Source organism: Nycticebus coucang, chromosome 21, assembly GCF_027406575.1.
Source record: "Nycticebus coucang isolate mNycCou1 chromosome 21, mNycCou1.pri, whole genome shotgun sequence".
NCBI lineage: Eukaryota > Metazoa > Chordata > Mammalia > Primates > Lorisidae > Nycticebus > Nycticebus coucang.
The window spans coordinates 40,438,602-40,457,524 of record NC_069800.1 but is presented as its reverse complement, the minus strand read 5'-3'; the positions used below and the strand labels follow the sequence as shown (position 1 = coordinate 40,457,524).

General features: G+C 40.6%; 1 protein-coding gene across 4 annotated transcripts in view; it reads right to left on the bottom strand.

The window, feature by feature from the left end:
• Positions 1-18,923, bottom strand: part of CBFA2T2 (CBFA2/RUNX1 partner transcriptional co-repressor 2) — a 135,839-nt gene that overhangs the window by 40,903 nt on the left and 76,013 nt on the right. For all 4 annotated transcript variants that reach the window (XM_053574596.1, XM_053574597.1, XM_053574598.1 and 1 more), the window contains exon 2: positions 4,637-4,780. In XM_053574596.1, coding sequence (XP_053430571.1) covers positions 4,637-4,780 — 144 coding nt within the window. The remainder of the gene's footprint in view (positions 1-4,636; positions 4,781-18,923) is intronic.

The window sequence follows — 18,923 nt, the reverse complement described above, 5'->3', positions numbered from 1 at the left end:
GATGAGTCTGGGACAAAACATCTTTCTAGTGACTCATGCCCATGTTTTACATCACATCACCTTCCCAGTCTCAGGGTCCTAAAAAAACTAAGCAATCAGAAGGTAGCAGGACAACCAGATTTACCATAATGCGAGGGATATTTTTCTAGGCTATAGATTTAATGACTTATTCTTACTAAAAAATACCCATGTCCATTACACTCAGTTTTTCTCTGCCTTGACAGAATTAGATTAAATACTGCCTAATTCTTGGTCATTTAATAAAACATCTTTACAGGACACATACTTTTAAATTATTACTATTATTATTTTATTTCAGATTAATATGAGGGTAAAAATAACCCATTATTGGGCAGCGCCTTTGGCTCAGTGAGTAGGGCGCTGGCCCCATATGCCGAGGGTGGCGGGTTCAAACCCAGCCCCGGCCAAACTGCAACAACAAAAAAAAATTAGCCGGGCGTTGTGGCGGGCGCCTGTAGTCCCAGCTATAGGGAGGCTGAGGCAAGAGAATCGCGTAAGCCCAAGAGTTAGAGGTTGCTGTGAGCCATGTGACGCCACGGCACTCTACCGAGGGCGGTACAGTGAGACTCTGTCTCTACCAAAAAAAAAAAAATAAATAAAAAATAACCCATTATTATTGTTTTTACATAGATGGGGTCTTGCCATGCTTGCCAGGTTGGTCTCAAACTGCCATTCTCAAGTGATTCTCCTGCCTCAGCCTGCCAAAGTGTTACAGGGATGAAACACCACACCTAGCCTTGTTTTTTATTTCTGATCAAATTACAAATATGTCGTTACAGTCATTTCTTGGTAGTTTTAATTTGGAAAACAAACCTAGGCCTATATTTTTGGTAGTATTAAGTAAAAACTTCCTTTGTCACTGTACTGTGAAATAAAACTACCTACTACTTAAGGTTAATCTATAATTATATATATGCTTGAAAATCTAAGAAGGTGAAACTGTATCTAAAAATATAAGAAATAATTTAAGTCAAGATTTGAGTCATATTTAAAGAGCCAAATCATCTTTACTTAGCTTAGAAAACTGACATTGCGTGGTGCCTGTGGCTCAGTGAGCAGGGCGCCGGCCCCATATGCCGAGGGTGGCGGGTTCAAACCCAGCCCCGGCCAAACTGCAACAAAAAAATAGCCGGGCGTTGTGGCGGGTGCCTGTAGTCCCAGCTACTCGGGAGGCTGAGGCAGGAGAATCGCCTAAGCCCAGAAGTTGGAGTTGCTGTGAGCTGTGTGACGCCACGGCACTCTACCAAGGGCAATAAAGTGAAACTCTGTCTCTACAAAAAAAAAAAAAAAGAAAATTGACATTTACTTATATTTTGTCTATAAGAACTTATTAATCGGGCAGCACCTGTGGCTCAGTGAGTAGGGCGCTGACCCCATATACCGAGGGTGGTGAGTTCAAACCTGGCCCCGGCCAAACTGCAACAAAAAATAGCCGGGCGTTTGTGGCAGGTGCCTGTGGTCCCAGCTACTGGGGAGGCTGAGGCGACTCTGTCTCTACAAAAAAAAAAAAGAACTTATTAATCATGAAAAATCTTCCACTTGTTTTCTACTTTCTTTAAGCCAGTCATAGCCAGGTCAACCATCTCTGTTCCTTCTTCTTATATTGATCCATATTCAAATGTGACCTGGCAAACGCTTCTTCATCCTATATAGCTGTCATCTGTAGTAAGAGGTATTCTTTGACACATACTGCTGTTGCTCCACTTCAAGGAAGACTCCAGATTTACTAAACCTTCTCTGTGCTATCTAAGTATATCCTACAATTCTACTTTCAAGTTACACTTATTTCTTTCTATATTTGAACTCTTAATAAACTGTGTACTTCTTGATGAATACTACCTTCCACATCTGTGTATACTGTAATTAAGTTTTGCAAATAGTATACACTGCATAAGTGCATATACTTTCACTTTGCTCATTTGCGAGCAAATGGTAAGTGCTTAGAAAAATGCTGCTCAATGATTCACTCAAAAAAAGACTAACAGTTTGAGAAAAAGAGGGTAAGTCTTCCATTAAAGGAGATTACTAAAGCTACTGGAAAGGAAAGCTCAATACTTTACCTCAGCAATCCAGAAAATTACTGCACGGTTACAATGGTCTGCCATTTCTTTCTTTTCACAAAAAACTCAAATGCCATCGAAAAACTACCCTCTTTTGAAGCAACCCATACAAATAATAAAATAATATAATAATATAATATATTACTGTGCCACACTGATGTGCAGAAAGGCTTCTTCATACCTCTTGGTAAAACTGTATGATCACGTTTTCTAAAATACAACATATCCACCTCCAAGTTGCCAAAAATAGAGGTAAAAATAGGACTGAATTTATATATGCATATACTTATTGTCTGAATCTTGAAATCTGAATGATAACTAGGGTTTTAAATCTATTTCAAGATAGTACCTGTGCTCAAAGGGTGTGTAACTTTGAGATAAAAATTAGAATTAAAGAAAAAAGATGTCAAACTTCATATCATTCATTCTAGCTCAAACTGAGGGCTGCAGTTGCCACTCAATTTCAAATGTTTTGGGAAAATAATAATTAAACTTTCTATTAAAGCTGCATATCTTATAGTCTTTTTGGCTTTTTTTTCTTTTTTAGACTCAGTCTCACTCTGTCCACCTTGTTAGAGTACTGTGGTTCATAACAACCTCAAACACTTTGGCTCAAGCAACTCTCTTGCCTCAGCCTCCAGATTAGCTGAGACTATAGGTGTCCGCCTCAACACCCGGCTATTTTTAGAGAAAGGGTCTCACTCTTGCTCAGGCTGGTCTCAAACCCATGAGCTCAATCGACCCACCTCAGCCTCCCAGAGTGCTAGGATTACAGGCATGAACCACCATGCCTGGCCTTTTCTTCTGCTTTTTAAATTAATAAACACACAAAATACAAATTTTTGAGCAAAGATAGTATAAAAGTTTGTATATTAGCATTTAAATAAAATAATACACATGGCGTTCAGCACAGTGCTCTGACACATTTTGGGCATTAGAGAAATATAGCAAATGTGCTCTGGTTCACAAGGCAAAATATCTACAAGAGAATCAGTGTAAACTGGGGGTGGTAGCATGTGCACAGGAAGGCAGAACTCAAATTAAAATGAAGACATGTATGTATGTTGTAAGTCTAGATTTTGTTGTTGTTGTTGCAGTTTGGCCGGGGCTGGGTTTGAACTCACCACCCTTGGCATATGGGACCAGCGCCCTACTCAATGAGCCAGAGGCGCTGCCTGTAAGTCTAGATTTTAAACTGAAGTTAGTTTGTTTGTTTTTATATAGCACTGAAATTGCTGAGTCACTCCCCTGAATGTGGAGATTCAGTTTTAGTACATTTTACCAAACAATTTCCAGAAGTGGTTATTCCAAATTACATTCCAACCAGCAATGTATGAGTGCTCAAATTGCTCCATACATAACTCACCAAAACTTGACAGTTCTTTCTCATTTTGAACATCTGGAGGGTTTTAGTTTGCACTTCCTTGATGGCTGCTGAGGTTGAACACCTTGTTACATGTTTATTGGGTAATATAATTGTTATAGATTGAAGTATGTCTTCCTACCCACCCCCATACCCAATTTTACATGTTGAAGTCCTTGTGCCTCAGAATGTGACTGTGTATGGAAAGAGAGGTTTAAAGAAGTTATTAAAGTTAACTGAAGTCATATGGCAGTCCCTAATCCAATATGACTGTTGTCCTTTTAAGCAGGGAAAGAGATACTAGGTCTGCACATCAATGGAGGAAAGACCACGCGAGGACAAAGCAACAAGGCAATCAATCACCTACCTGTAAGGTCAAGGAGAAAGGCTTTAGGGCAAATCAAACCTGCCAACATCCTGATCTTTGAATTATAGTTTCCAGAATTGTGAGAAAACGAATACAAATATATTGTTCAAATAACTCAGTGTGTGGTGTAAGTTATGGCAGCCCTAGCAAATTAATGTGACGACGATATTCTCTTTGGTAAGGAGCATAACTACAATAGCCCTGGAACATTTTTAGATTTCAATAATTTTCTGAAACTTGCTTCAAATCATATGAAATTACACAATTTAAATTCACTATTCTTAAAGTCAAAGAAATGAAAAGTTATTTGCTAGCCAGAGAGTATGAAAACAAAATATTTAAACCACTAAATATCTAAATACCTAAGTACAATTCTTAGAGCAAATAACAATTCATAACAGTAAGAAACAGCAATCTCTAACTATACATTTTCTTTCTTTCTTTCTTTTTTTTTTTAAGAGACAGAGTCTCACTTTATCGCCCTCAGTAGAGTGCTATGGCATGAAAGCTCACAGCAACCTCCAACTCCTGGGCTTAGGCGATTCTCTTGCCTCAGCCTCCTGAGTAGCTGGGACTACAGATGCCTGCCACAATGCCCGGCTATTTTTTGTTATTGTTGCAGTTTGGCTGGGGCCGGGTTCGAATCCACCACCCTTGGTATATGGGGCTGGCACCCTACCCACTGCGCCACAGGCGCCGCCCATATCTATACGTTTTCAATTTCGAAAATGCTTGAATAGTATATGTGGAAGGTTTAACGAAAATCAGTCACTTAGATCCAAACGTCACTCTGAACTATAAACCCAAATAATTAAGAGGTCTCACATGCTGTAGGGGTAAAGGACACTGGCCTCGGTCCTCCAGGATTTATTGGTGGAAGGGGTGGCATGGTGGGAGGTGAGGATCTGGACTGTATCTTCACTTCCACAGGTGACCCAGGCATTGCTGGCACCCTTTTCTCAGAACCAACTGCAGAGAAAAAAAGAAATGGAGGTCAGAATTTTCCAGAACATAACGCAAATAGCAACAATAATTTGAAATACCAACACATTTTCCTAGACAATCAAGAAGTTAAGGGGCAGTGCCTGTGGCTCAAAGGAGTACGGAGCTGGCCCCATATGCCGAAGGTGGCGGGTTCAAAACCAGCCCTGGCCAAAAACTGCAAAAAAAAAAAAGAAGAAGTTAAGATGCTTCACACCAGTAGTCCCAGCGTTGTGGGAGGCCGAGGCGGTTGGATTGCCTGAGCTCAGAGGATCGAGACCTGTATGAACAGCAGTGAGCCAGAGTAAGACCCCGTCTCTACTAACATCAAAAACAGCCAGCCATTGTGGTGGGCGTCTGTAATCCCTGCTACTGGGGAGGCAAGGGGACAGAGCATCACCAGAGGAAGAACATCTAAAAAAAGAAGAAAGAAAATGAACAACAACAACAAAAAAAGTACTTCAAACGAAGAATGAACAAGCAAGCTGGAATTAAAAATAAAAAAAAGAAGTTAAGATGCTGTATGAAACCAGCACATTGTCCCCCTTGATTGAACAATTAAAAAAAAAAGTTAAGATGCTGAGTGTAATGGGTTGAATAGTGCTCCCCCCAAAGATATGTCCATGTCCTAACATTTGGAAATATGAATGTTACTTTATTTGGAAAAAGAATCTTTGAATATATAATCAGGTTAAGGATCTTGAGAGGCGGAGGTATACTAGATCATCTGAGTGGGCTCTAAACACAATCTGAATGGTGTCCTGTAGAAAAGAAGAAACGCATACACAGAGGTAAACCAATGTGAAGGCGTCACACAGAGAGAGAGGCATATGGTAGAAGCAGAGACTGATGCATCTACAAAGCAAGGAATGCTAAGGACTGTTGACAACCACCAGAAGCTAGGAGACAGGCATGGCACAGATTATTCCTCTGAAGCCCCAAGAAGGAATTAACTCTGGTGATACCCTGATTTTGGATTTGTGGCTTCTTAAAAATAAACTTTTATTGTATTAAGCTACCCAGGTTGATTTAGGTTGTTAAATCAACCCTAAAGCCAGGGAACAAGGATAAGGGGTGACATGATCTGAAAATTAACAGTCTAGATAGTGGCTGAAAAAGGAACAATGTTACAAACGTAGCTTACTCCAGATGCATTCCTTTTTTACTTCTCCATATAAATAAATGAATCAAACTAGTAGGGGGAAAAACTTAATGTGGGAATTATCTAGACTGGTAGGCCTCAACCACATAATATGAAAATAAAATCATAATCAGTTGTATATAAATTATTACTAACAATGAAGTATTAAGTGTTTAAATACCAACTATACCAAGTAGGGAAAAAGAGATGGAGTCAATCTCTCTTACCAGGTATATAAATATCATTTATATAAATTGTTCAAAAAGATGAAAAGTGGAATTGATTCTAAAGTAAGCAGAAGCTACTTCACCCATTAGAACAATTAATAATAAGCACCTGTTTGATAATTTGCTAAATGGCAACAAAATTCTGGAAACGGAAATGAGATAAAACTAACAATATTAAGGGGGGAGGATGAGTGGAGGGAGGGTAATTGGTGGGACCACACCTATGGTGCATTTTACAAGGGTACATGTTAAATCTACTAAGCATAGAATATAAATGTCTTAACACAATAACTAAAAAAATGTGGTGAAGGCTATGTTAACCAGTTCGATGAAAGTATTTCAAATTATATATAAAACCAGCACATTGTACCCCATAATTGCATTAATGTACACAGTTATGACTTAAATTAAAAAAAAAAGAACAAAAACTAACAATATGGGTGGCGCCTGTGGCTCAAGGAGTAGGGTGCCGGTCCCATATGCCAGAGGTGGCGGGTTCAAACCTAGCCCGGGCCAAAAACCAAAAAAACAAAAAACAAAAAACTAACAATGTTAGGATTAGGTCTGGACCAATATGAATCATACTTGATAATGAGAAGTAATGCTCTAATATCTTTAAGAATTATAATTCGTGGATGGGTATGGTGGCTCACGCCTATAATCCTAGCACTTTGGGAGGTCGAAGTGGGTGGATTGCTTTAGCTCACAGGTTCGAGACCAGCCTAAGCCAAACCCAAACCCTGTCTCTACTAAAAATACAAAAGAATAAGTTATAATTCGTTACATACTTGATTAACAATAGGCCAGGGATACCATAGCATCTTTTAATTGAGCTATGCTTCTCTTAGTGATTCTAAGCTCTTCACTTAAGTTTCATACATTCATCGTCTAATAACTGTTGAATTCAACTTAAAAATGCAAGAAGTGGGCAGCAAAGGTTCAAATGAGAATGTTATGTCAAAGTTTTCTTTCTGTGAGAACAGAGCTATTAAGACAACATATTGGCTTGGTGCCCGTAGCTCAGTCGTTAGAGTGCTGGCCACATACACTGGGGCTGGCAGGTTCGAACCCAGCCCAGGCCTGCTAAATACAACGACAATTACAACAAAAAAATAGCCAGGCATTGTGGCGGGCACCCGTAGTCCCAGCTACTTGGGAGGCTGAGGGAAGAGACTTGGCTTAAGCCCTAGAGTTGGAAGTTGCTGTGAGCTGTGACACCATAGCACTCTACCCAGGGCGACATAGTGAGACTCTGTCTCCAAAAAAACCAACAACATATTATAAACAAGACTGTTCACAATACAGTCAACAAGGTACATCTTTGCATATTCACAGGACATCTTATAGTGAGAAAAATATCTATTCTCATTTCAAAGCCATTTTTTTTGTGCTTGCAGTGGCCACACTTTGGAAAGAGATATAATGAACAATGAAATTCAATCAAGGATGCAATGCCCCTAATTTACAAATCCCCTGACAAAAATGTGCAGTTCTCTGAAAACCATGTGGGGCAACATTCTTGCCAACCTTTCTCATCTCTCTGTTCAGGACATTTTCTTTATGAAATTGATGGTCATCCTGTCTGATTAGTGGACTAATGAGCTGTTGCGCTCGCCTTTTTCTCCCTGACAGTATTTTCTCAATGCCCTTCAGAGAACAGTTGACACATTTCCAGCTTTTCCATCTGGGGCCCAGCTTTCTAGAGGTGGTAGGGGAGAAGGGAAGGAAGGAACTGACAGTTGTCTCGTACTGTAATGTGTTGTGTATAGTGTGCAACAACCTAGAGGAAGCCTTTCTTCAGACCACCTGCCTTTATAGCAAGGGCGCCAAAGGCCTGAGGAGGGCTCAGCAGTGAGATGTGTTTTAACATTCAGCACTTGGCAGAATAAAAAACCGTTGGAGCAGCCCAACTGCAGAACACTGAACCGTATGCTGTTACCAAATAAAAGATAATGGGCACAACCCAGCCGCTAGAGTAGTGTTTACAAATTAATATCCATTTCTTATTCATTTCATTACTCACAAACTTGTAACAACAATGTTATTCCTCATATTTCAAGCAATAATAAAGCAAAAAAAGGCACAGATATGGAGACCAAGAGATTTGGTGTGACTCCTCATTCTGTTACACGTAAGCCACATGAATTTTAGTAAATCATTTCTGGGTCTCTATTTTTTTTTTTTTGCAGTTTTTGACAGGGGCTGGGTTTGAACCACCACCTCAGGCATATGGGGCCGGCACCCTACTCCATTGAGCCACAGGCGCCGCCCCTGGGTCTCATTTTCAACATACGTAAAATAAGTAATAAAAAGATCAACCTGAAAGGAAAGATATAAGGATTAAAGAAAATGTCTAGGCTAGTTAAGCATAAAAAGGATGCTTAATAAATAGTAATGATGTTTAGAATACTGTGATCTTGGTGTCAAATTCTGGATTTACCACTTAACTAGGCATGTGACCCTGTCCAAGTTAACATGAACATGTTCCCTATAAAAAATGAGTTTACTACCAACAATTTATTCACTTAACCTCATAAATATTCTGCTGAATAACTACAGAATTACAGTTGCAAAGGCACCAAGCAAGGTAGTATTTTTGTTGGAGGCTAAGTGGCATTAATGCCTTTCATGTTTTAAGAGATCTATCCAAATAACATGACAAATTCAGCATTGCTCAGATGATGGGTAAGTTCCAAATGCCTACATCCCAAAGCAGGCATGCTACCCCTCTGCTTGGGGACAGAGCAGGATTAGAGTAACTTCCTATAAAATGATGACTATGACATGCTTTATGACATCACTGTTTTTCTGAAGTTTTATAAAACTGATGGTAGTGTTACATTCTAGCTGAATCCCTTGAAAGAACCAACCTTATCTTGAGTTCTTTTCAAATCCCAGAGAAATTTAGATAAAATTTAGTTCAAGGAAAAGAAATCTCTTTCTCTCACGTGTGTCTTGGGCCCATAAACACCACAAGTAACTATAAAGTGTTTGGTCCTAGAAAATCAAAATAACTGGGCTGGGTGTGGTGGCTCAGACCTTGTAATCCTAGCACTCTGGGAGGCTGAGGCAGGTGGACTGCCTGACTCACAGATTTGAGACCAGCCTGAGCAAGAGCGAGACCCCATCTCTACAAATAGCCGGGAGTTGTGGCGGGCGCCTATAGTCCCAGGTACTCGAGAGGCTGAGGCAAGAGAATTGCTTGAGCCCAAGAGTTTGAGGTTACTGTGAGCTATGATGCCATGACACTGTACCAAGGGCGATGAAGTAAGACTATCTCAAAGAAAAAAAAAAAGCAAAAAACTATTCTGTAGTTTCAAAAGAAAATAATACTAAACATATAGTCTGCCCTTATCTGTTGGTTGTCTCACTTTCCTCAGTTTCAGTTATCTTCAGTCAACCACAGATAGAAAATATTAAATAAAAAATTCCAGAAATAAACAATTCATTAAGTTTTAAGTTGTACACTGTTTTGAGTTGTGTAATGAAATATCACACCATCCCACCTGGGACACGAATCATCCTGTCCAGCTTATTCAATGCTATATATGCTACCTGCCTATTAGGCTTGCAGTAGCCCTCTAATGATCAGATCATTGTGGGGTGGTGGTGGTGGGGGAATCACAGTGCTTGTGTTCAAACAACCTTTATTTTACATAACAATGGCCTCAAAGTACAAGAATAATGATTCTGGCAATTTGGATACATAAAATACTTCCTGCAAATGAAAAGGTGGAAAGTTCTTGACTTAATGAGGAAAGAAAAAATATTGTATGTTGAGGCTGCTAAGATCAACAGTAAGAATGAATCTTCCATCTCTGAAATTATGAAGAAGAAACATGAAATTCATGCTAGTTTTGCTATTGTACCTCAAACTGTAAAAGTTACAACCTAGCTGGGCGTTGTGGCGGGCACCTGTAGTCCCAGCTACTCGGGAGACTGAGGCAAGAGAATCGCTTAAGCCCAGGAGTTGGAGGTTGCTGTGAGCTGTGTGAGGCCATGGCACTCTACCAAGGGCCATAAAGTGAAACTCTGTCTCTACAAAAAAAAAAAAGTTACAACCACAGTGCTTATCAAGGCTTAGTGGAAACATGGAAAAGTCATGTATGTAGGGTTTGGTACTCTCCATGGTTTCAGGCATCCACTAGAACGTATTTCCCTTGGGTAAGGGAGGACTACTGTATTATCGATAAATAACCCAGAAAAGTGCTACTGTCTGGCTCGGCACCTGTAGCTCAGTGGCTAGGGCGCCAGCCACATACACCAGAGCTGACGGGTTCAAATCCAGCCTGGGCCTGCAAACAGCAATGGCAACTACAACAAAAAATAGCCGGGTGTTGTGGCAGGCGCCTGTAGTCCCAGCTACTTGAGAGGTGGAGGCAAGAGAATTGCTTAAACCCAGGAGTTGTTGCTGTGAGCTGTGATGCCATCGCACTCTACCTAGGGTGACAGCTTGAGGCTCTGTCTCAAAAAAAAAAAAAACACAAAAAACAAGAGTTCTTAGCTTTTGTTTTCAGAGACACAGTATTGTTCCATCAACTCAGGCTGAGGTGAGGTGGTGAGATTAGAATCCTGCCTTGTACCTCACTTCAGCCTTGAACTTATGGCCTCAAGGGATCCTCCTGCCTTGGCCTCTGAGGTAGCTGTAATTACGAGTATGCGCCACCATGCCTAGCAAATTAAAAAATACATATTTTAGAGAGACAGTCTTAGTCTCACTATGTTGTCCAGGCTAGTCTCAAATTCCTAGCCTCAAGCCATCACCTCCCCAACTTGGCCTTCCAAAGTTCTGGGGTACAGGTGTGAGACACCACACCCAGCAAGATTTTACTGGAAAGTGACCAAGATTTTACCAAGGAAAGTGACATATACATTATTTGTTATTTCTTCTTCTTTTTTTTTTAAATAACATTTAAACGACAGGATGCTAACACTATGAAGCCAGAGCCAAGGCACTGCAAAGATAAGGCATCAACAGTTGAGAGATCTGCTTAAGAATATACTAGTAGGCTAGTAGGGTGGCGCCTGTGGCTCAGTGAGTAGGGCGCCGGCCCCATATGCCGCGGGTGGGGAGTTCAAACCCAGCCCTGGCCAAACTGCAACAAAAAAATAGCCGGGTGCTGTGGCGGGCACCTGTAGTCCCAGCTGCTTGGGAGGCTGAGGCAGGAGAATCGCTTAAGCCCAGGAGCTGGAGATTGCTGTGAGCTGTGTGACGCCACGGCACTCTACCAAGGGCCATAAAGTGAGACTCTGTCTCTAAAAAAAAAAAAAAAAAGATTACACTAGTAGTTATTTAAAGGGTTAAGACAAAAACTTCTATCTTACCTGAAGGCTAGGTATGACACCAACACCTGGTGTTTCCAATGGAATTCTTTTCTTTTTCTTTTTATTGAGACAGAGTCTCACTTTGTCGGCTTTGGTAGAGTGCAGTTGTCATTGTTGTTTTAACTGGTCCCAGGCTGGGTTCGAACCTGCCAGCCTCAGTACCTGTGGCTGGTGCTGTAACCAATGTACTACGGGCGCTGAGCTCAATGTAATTATTTTATATGGGCATCTCCTTTGGCTTGATTTATTGTGACTCACAGATGCCTATCTGCAGTGTTATGAAATATATATATATATATATACACACACACACATATACAGAGGGTACCAAATAATGTATACACATTTTTTTCTTTTTTGAGACAGAGTTTCAAGTTGTCACCCTGGGTAGAGTGCTGTGGCGTCACACCTCACAGTTAACATCAAACTCTCGGGCTTAAGCATTTCTCTTGCCTCAGCTTCCCAAGTAGCTGGGACTACAGGCGCCCACCACAATGCTGGGCTATTTTTAGAGGCAGGGTCTTGCTCTGGCTCAGGCTGGTCTAGAATGTGTGAGCTCAGGAAATCCACCTACCTCGGCCTCCCAAGTGCTGGGATTACAGGTGTGAGCTACTATGCCCGGCTGTATACATATTTTAAGAACGGAAAAAAACTGTATTAAAATTGTAAAACTTGGGCAGTGCCTGTGACTCAGTGAGTAGGGCGCCGGCCCCATATGCCGAGGGTGGCGGGTTCAAACCCAGCCCCGGCCAAACTGCAACAAAAAAATAGCCGGGCACTGTGGCGGGCGCCTGTAGTCCCAGCTGCTCAGGAGGCTGAGGCAGGAGAATTACGTAAGCCCAAGAGTTAGAGGTTGCTGTGAGCCGTGTGACGCCACGGCACTCTACTCGAGGGCGGTACAGTGAGACTCTGTCTCTACAAAAAAAAAAAAAAAAAAATTGTAAAACTCAATAAATACTGACATTTCTTATCTTGTATATTGTACTTTATATTTCTTATAACTGCAGAAGTCAAACATGATTTGAGTATCACATTTTAATACATATTTTCCCTTTCTTAAACTGTGTATATATATTTGTGGCATCCTCTGTATATTATATATGTGCGTGTATATATATTTATGTATTTGTCTTTTTTTTCCTTTTGTTATAATGTTGAGTGTTTTAGGCCTCAGGAGCAGGCCCCAGGAAAAATCATCTCTCTGAATTTCACCTGCCCCAAGGTAAGACTCTAATCTTCCCTCACCTAGCTGATTGTGGGTTCCTTCTAGACAGGGTCCTATCACACATACTGAAGGATGGTCACATTGTTGTTCATAAAAACCCAAGAGGACTAGTTTTAAAGAGCTTCAAACAGGCTTGGCGCTTATAGCTCAGCGGCTAGGGCGCCAGCCACATACACCTGATCTGGCAGGTTCAAATCCAGCCTGTGCCTGCCAAACAATGACAATTACAACCAAAAAATAGCCAGGTGTTGGGGTAGGCACCTGTAGTCCCAGCTACTTGGGAGACTGAGGCAAGAGAATTGCTTAACCCAAGAGTTGGAGGTTGCTGTGAGCTGTGATGTCATAGCACTCTATCCAGGGTGACATATTGAGACTCTGTCTCAAAAAAAAAAAAAAAAAGGAGCTTCAGACAAATGGTGGTGTCCCAGGGAGGGCATAGAATCTTTGCACTCTGTCCCCTCCTCCTGTTTCTCCCCCTATGCATTTCTTTATGTGAATCCTTTTACAATTTCCTTTATTATAAACCAGTGAACATAAATGTTTCCCTGAGTTTTATGAGCCACTCCAGCAAATTAATGGAACCCAAAGAGGATGTGAGAACCCAAACTTGAAGGTCAGTCAGAAGTTCTGGAGCATGAACTTGTGACTAGTGTCTGAAGAGATAGGGGCAATTTGGGAGAGTGAGCCTTCATCCTATAGGACAGAGGTTCTCAACCTGTGGGTCGCAACCCACAGAAACTGTATTAAAGGGCTGCGGCATTAGGAAGGTTGAGAACCACTGCTATAGGATCTGATGCTACCTCCAGGTAGATAACATTGTAATTCAATTAGAGGACAGCCAGGTGAATCCACTGTTTGGTGTGCATGGAGAAAACGCTCAAACATTTGGTCACTTAATTTTTCAGTGTTGATGACGACTGTAGTATAAGAGCACAAGAAAGGGCGGCGCCTGTGGCTCAGTGAGTAGAGTGCCGGCCCCATATGCCGAGGGTGGCGGGTTCAAACCCAGCCCCGGCCAAATTGCAACAAAAAAATAGCCGGGCGTTGTGGCAGGCGCCTGTAGTCCCAGCTGCTCGGGAGGCTGAGGCAAGAGAATCGCGTAAGCTCAAGAGTTAGAGGTTGCTGTGAGCTGTGTGATGCCACGGCACTCTACCTGAGGGCGGTATGTGAGACTCTGTCTCTACAAAAAAAAAAAAAGAGCACAAGAAAAAGAGTTCTTCCCAAAGCACCATCGCTTGGATGTAGAGGGCACAGCTGATGGTGTAGCCTCAGTAAGGAAGGCAGAATGTACTCGAAAGAAACCTGTACTTCAATCTACATCGAAAAGGTGACATCTATGCCTTTCATTATGTCCTTCATCTCTCTGACCGAGTCCTAATGAACTTTTTGGTTAGTCCTACTTTTATCTATGTTGATTCCCCAAATTTAAGGTAGGATTCCAATTACGTAAGATGACTACAGAATAATCACACACACAGACACTTTAGTAGCCAGAAAGGATATACAACCAATTGGTAGATGTTCTTATCTTGGGAGAGGGAGGCTGAGGGAAGTCTAGGCTTGTTCATTTTCTAAATAAAATACATATATATTGTTTTTCTTTTTTTTTGGAGACAGAATCTCACTCTGTTGTCTTGGACCACGTGCCATGGCCTCAGAGCCTAGTTCACAGCAACTTCACATTCCAGGGCTGGAGCAATCCTCAGGCCTCAGCTGGGACTACAGTCACACAATACAATGTCTGGCTAATTTTTCTATTTTGTAGTAGAGACGGGGTCTTTCTTTGCTCAGGCTGGTCTCAAACTCCTGAGCTCAAGGGATCCTCCCTCCTTGGCTTCCCAGAATGCTAGGATTATAAGTGTGAGCCACCATGCTCAGCCTTGCTTTCTCTGCTGTTATTTCCAGCTTCTAATTCTAGAAAACCAGGGTCTACTACACAAAGCCACCTTCAATCTAAACCAAAGCCCTTTTGGGAAAATCTCATTCACAAGGAAGATATGAAAAAGACAGAAAAGAAAGACAGGAAAGGAAACATGCCAATAAAGATCTTAATGAAAAAGAGAAGAGTTGGTTTTGTGAGACTGTTCTTTTGGTATACTAGTTTCCTAGGGCTATCACAACAAAGTGCTACAAATTGGGTATTATTTTTTTTGAGACAGAGCCTCAAGCTGTTGCCCTGGGTAGAGTGCCGTGACATCACAGCTCACAGCAACCTCCAACTCCTGGGCTTAAGCAATTCTCTTGCCTCAGCCTCCCAAGGAGCTGGGACTATAGGCGCCCACCACAATACTTGGCTGTTTTGGTTGTAGTTGTCATTGTTGTTTGGCAGGCCCGGGCTGAATTCGAAACCGCCAGCTCTGGTGTATGTGGCTGGCGCCCCAGCTGCTTGAGCTACAGGCGCCGAGCCCAAATTAATTTTAAACAACAGAAATTAATTTTCTCAAAATTCTGGAGGCTAGAAGCCTGAGATCAAGGTACCATATTTTGCCATGTATAATGCACACTTTTTTGCCCATATGTCTTCAGGGAAAAATAAGCATGTGCTATACATGGAAGGTACAGATTCTGTATCTATATAAATTTTTTTTTTTTTTTTTTTTTTTTTTTGCGGTTTTTGGCCAGGGCCAGGTTTGAACCCACCACCTCCGGTATATGGGGCTGGCACCTTACTCCTTTGAGCCACAGGCACTGCCCTATATTTTTAATTCTTTCATTTATGCCTATGCATTAAAAGTGAAACTCTAGAAAGCAACAACAGTATCCGAATACAAAATTATATGATAATATGCTGGAATACAGAAGCCAGTTTTGTTGATCTTACAACAGAAGCATTTTCTCATTATATACTGGAGCTCCTTATACACATGAAAATATGTTACAAACATATTTTCTTCCAATGCCTTGGTCCTCAGTTTACAGACAGCTATCTTCTTTATGTCTATTCACATAGTTCTCTTGTGTATATGTATCTAAATTTCCTTCTTATAAAGATACCAGTTATAATGGATTAGGACCCACCCTCACTGCCTTTTTTAAAACCTAATTACCCCCTCTAAAGATCCTATCTCCAAATAGGATCATATTCTGAGGTATTCTGGGTTAGGACTTCATATGAATTTTGAAGGGATATGATTCAGCACATCACAGTGTGGGGAAAAGGGAAGAGAATGAAGTCTAACCACATAAGAAGTTTGATCAACTTTTCCCAAAGGAATACTTATTATTTTTTCATCTATTCATTCACAAATATTTGAATAATTACTAGGTTCCCCACTGCTTAGGACCGAGGAGTAAATAAAGGAAGAATAAAAAAAAACAAAGGTCAAGGAACAATTTGGGTGTTTCTAGTCTAAGCAACTAGGAAGGATGGAGTTCCCATTTACTAAGAAGAGGGACATGGGAAAAAAAGACTGGTGGGGAAAAGCAGTTGGAGATCAGGACTTTCAAATGCCTAGCCGATATTCTAATAGATATGTTGGATAGGCAAGCTGGATATAAAAGTCTGGAGCTGAGGTCTTAGCTTGTGATTAAATGTTGTCACTAATGGTAAATAGATGCTATTTATAGCCTGAGACCAGATGTGATGATCAAGGTCTGATCTCCAGGTGCCCCAATTTTTAGAGATCATGGAAGACTAGAAACCAAAAAAAGGAGATTGAAAAGGAGTGGCCAGGGAAATAAGGGGAGAAACCAGATGCCCAAGTAAACAGTATAATCAGCTGTAGGCACTATAAATTTCAAGACTAAATATATAAATATTCAAATAAGTATATATGCTAGCTATGTAGATTATAATGAATAGACTTACGATTAATGAAATATCTTTTTTAACCTTATTTTAAAACTTGCTTTTTCAAAGAATCAGCAAGAATATGGTAACAAAGAATGTATGAACAAGCATACAATTTTTTGTAACAAATAATACAAAAAACATTTCCAGGACTGCACACAACTCTCACTCCAAAACTTAGGACAAGTACAATGGCTATTGTACTTTAGGCCAGATAAGAGTTTAATACAAAATTTTCCTTCCTCTCTCATCTCTTAGCTGAAACAGAATACATGGTAAATATGAAAAGTCTAGCAAAAGATGGTAAGGGTAGTTTGGCAAATAAACTACATTGAAGACCTTCTTGGGTAGTCAAAGGCAGACTGAGCATGAAACTACAAGACGTGACTCTGATTTTTCTGCTAATTTATCAGTTATTGTGGAACCCTAGACAAGTCACACTACACCCCTTGTTTCTTCATCTTAAAATGGAGGTGCAGGAAGTACTGAAAAATAAAGCAACATTTCAAAAACTACCGTATTAGACTATTCAAGTATAAGGTATTATCTAACACCTACCCACCAGGAATGCATTAACAATCATTATACCGGGCAATGCCTGTGGCTCAAAGGATTAGGGCGCAGGCTCCATATGCCAGAGATGGTGGGTTCAAACCCAGCCCTGGCCAGAAACTGCAAAAAAAAAAACAAAAACAATCATTATACCACTATAGGTTGAGAGTAACTAAAGGTTTTTTTCTAATGATAATGACTTTAATATTTACGATATGCTGTAATTGGCTGCCACTATCAAAACCCTGTTGATAACCTTAATGCAAGTTAAAAGCAGCAGCAGCACAGCTGACCTGATAATGTAAATAGGGAAAAGTAAAATATGGATTATTGTTTCCTAGCTCCAGCAAATGTTTATTTGGAATAATATAGTTATCTACTCCAGCAGCACACCATCTGTCTCAAGTCTCCATCAAGTTAATATTTCTCACATGAACAGAAATGACTTAAATTACATGTGACCAGGATCTTGTCTTCTTATGGAGGTTACACCTATCATACTCTAAATCTACTGCACCTCAACCTCTTAACAGTGTGTACCATCACTGTCCTGGCCACATAATCGCAGTCAAAGTCAGAAAACTCGGAATCTGGGACTGCCAGAGAAAAGGCAACTCAAACCTTTTTAATCAGATATAATCCTCATATTTTTTTCTGGACACAAGGAGAAATGCTACCAACTTCTCACACAGAGACTTAATGGCTTTCTCAACTTTCCTAAATTTCAAACTCTAACTTTCTGGTTCCAGCTACTGATGCATCTGTACGACAATGTCTCAGGAACAAAGAACCTTCTAGAACAATTATATCAGTAAGTCTTGACAATACAACTCTAAAATATATCACTTCTTCCATCTCTACTGTTCTATTTTAGCCACTATCATTTCACCTGGACTACTGCAACTGCCTCCTAACTATCCTTTCTGCTTCTGCTTTTGATCCCTCCAAACCATTCTTCATGTAGCATCCAAAATGCCGATTTAAAAACCTAAAATAGATCTTGCCCCACAAATCTATCCATTTTTACCTTTTATTTTTTTTTTAAGAGACAGGGTGTCACAGGCTAGTCTCAAACTCCTGGCTTCAAGTGATCCTCCCAAAACACTGGGATTACAGATGTGAGCTACAGCCCTGTTTAAACTCCTCTAATGGCTTCCCATTACCCTTAGAAACACAAACTCTTTCTCTTGGCTTAAATGCCATATTTGCTCAGCAGTTCTCAAAGTACCATCAAGGGACCTTCTGTGGGTTCTGGAGACCTTTGGGTATGTGTGGAGAGGAGGAAGGAGGGAAGAGGTTGAAACAAATTTCATACTACTACTACTACTAATAACAGCTTATTTGCCTTTTTCATTCTCACTCTCATGACTGTATAGTGGCTTTTCAGTGAGATTACATGATGAAGGGCGGCACCTGTGGCTCAAAGAGTAGGGCACTGGTCCCATATGCCGGAGGTGGCAGGTTCAAACCCAGTCCTGGCCAAAAACCACAAAAAACCAAAACAAAACAAAACAAACAAAAAAAAAAACATGATGAATATCATAACAGACTAAATGCAGAGGCAGACATAAGATTTCAGCTATCTTATATTAAGCCAGTCATTAAAGAGATTTACAAAACTCTTAAATGCTTGCTGTGGGGAAAAATTAAAAAAAAGAAAAAAATATATATATATATATATATTTTTTTTAGTCTCTCGACCCCTAGAAGCAGGGGTGGAAACCTTTTATTTTTTTTTGCAGTTTTTGGCCGGGGCTGGGTTTGAACCCGCCACCCCCGGCATATGGGGCCGGTGCCCTACTCCTTTGAGCCACAGGCACCGCTCTGTGAAAAATATTTTTCATAAAAATATTATTTACATCAACATGCAA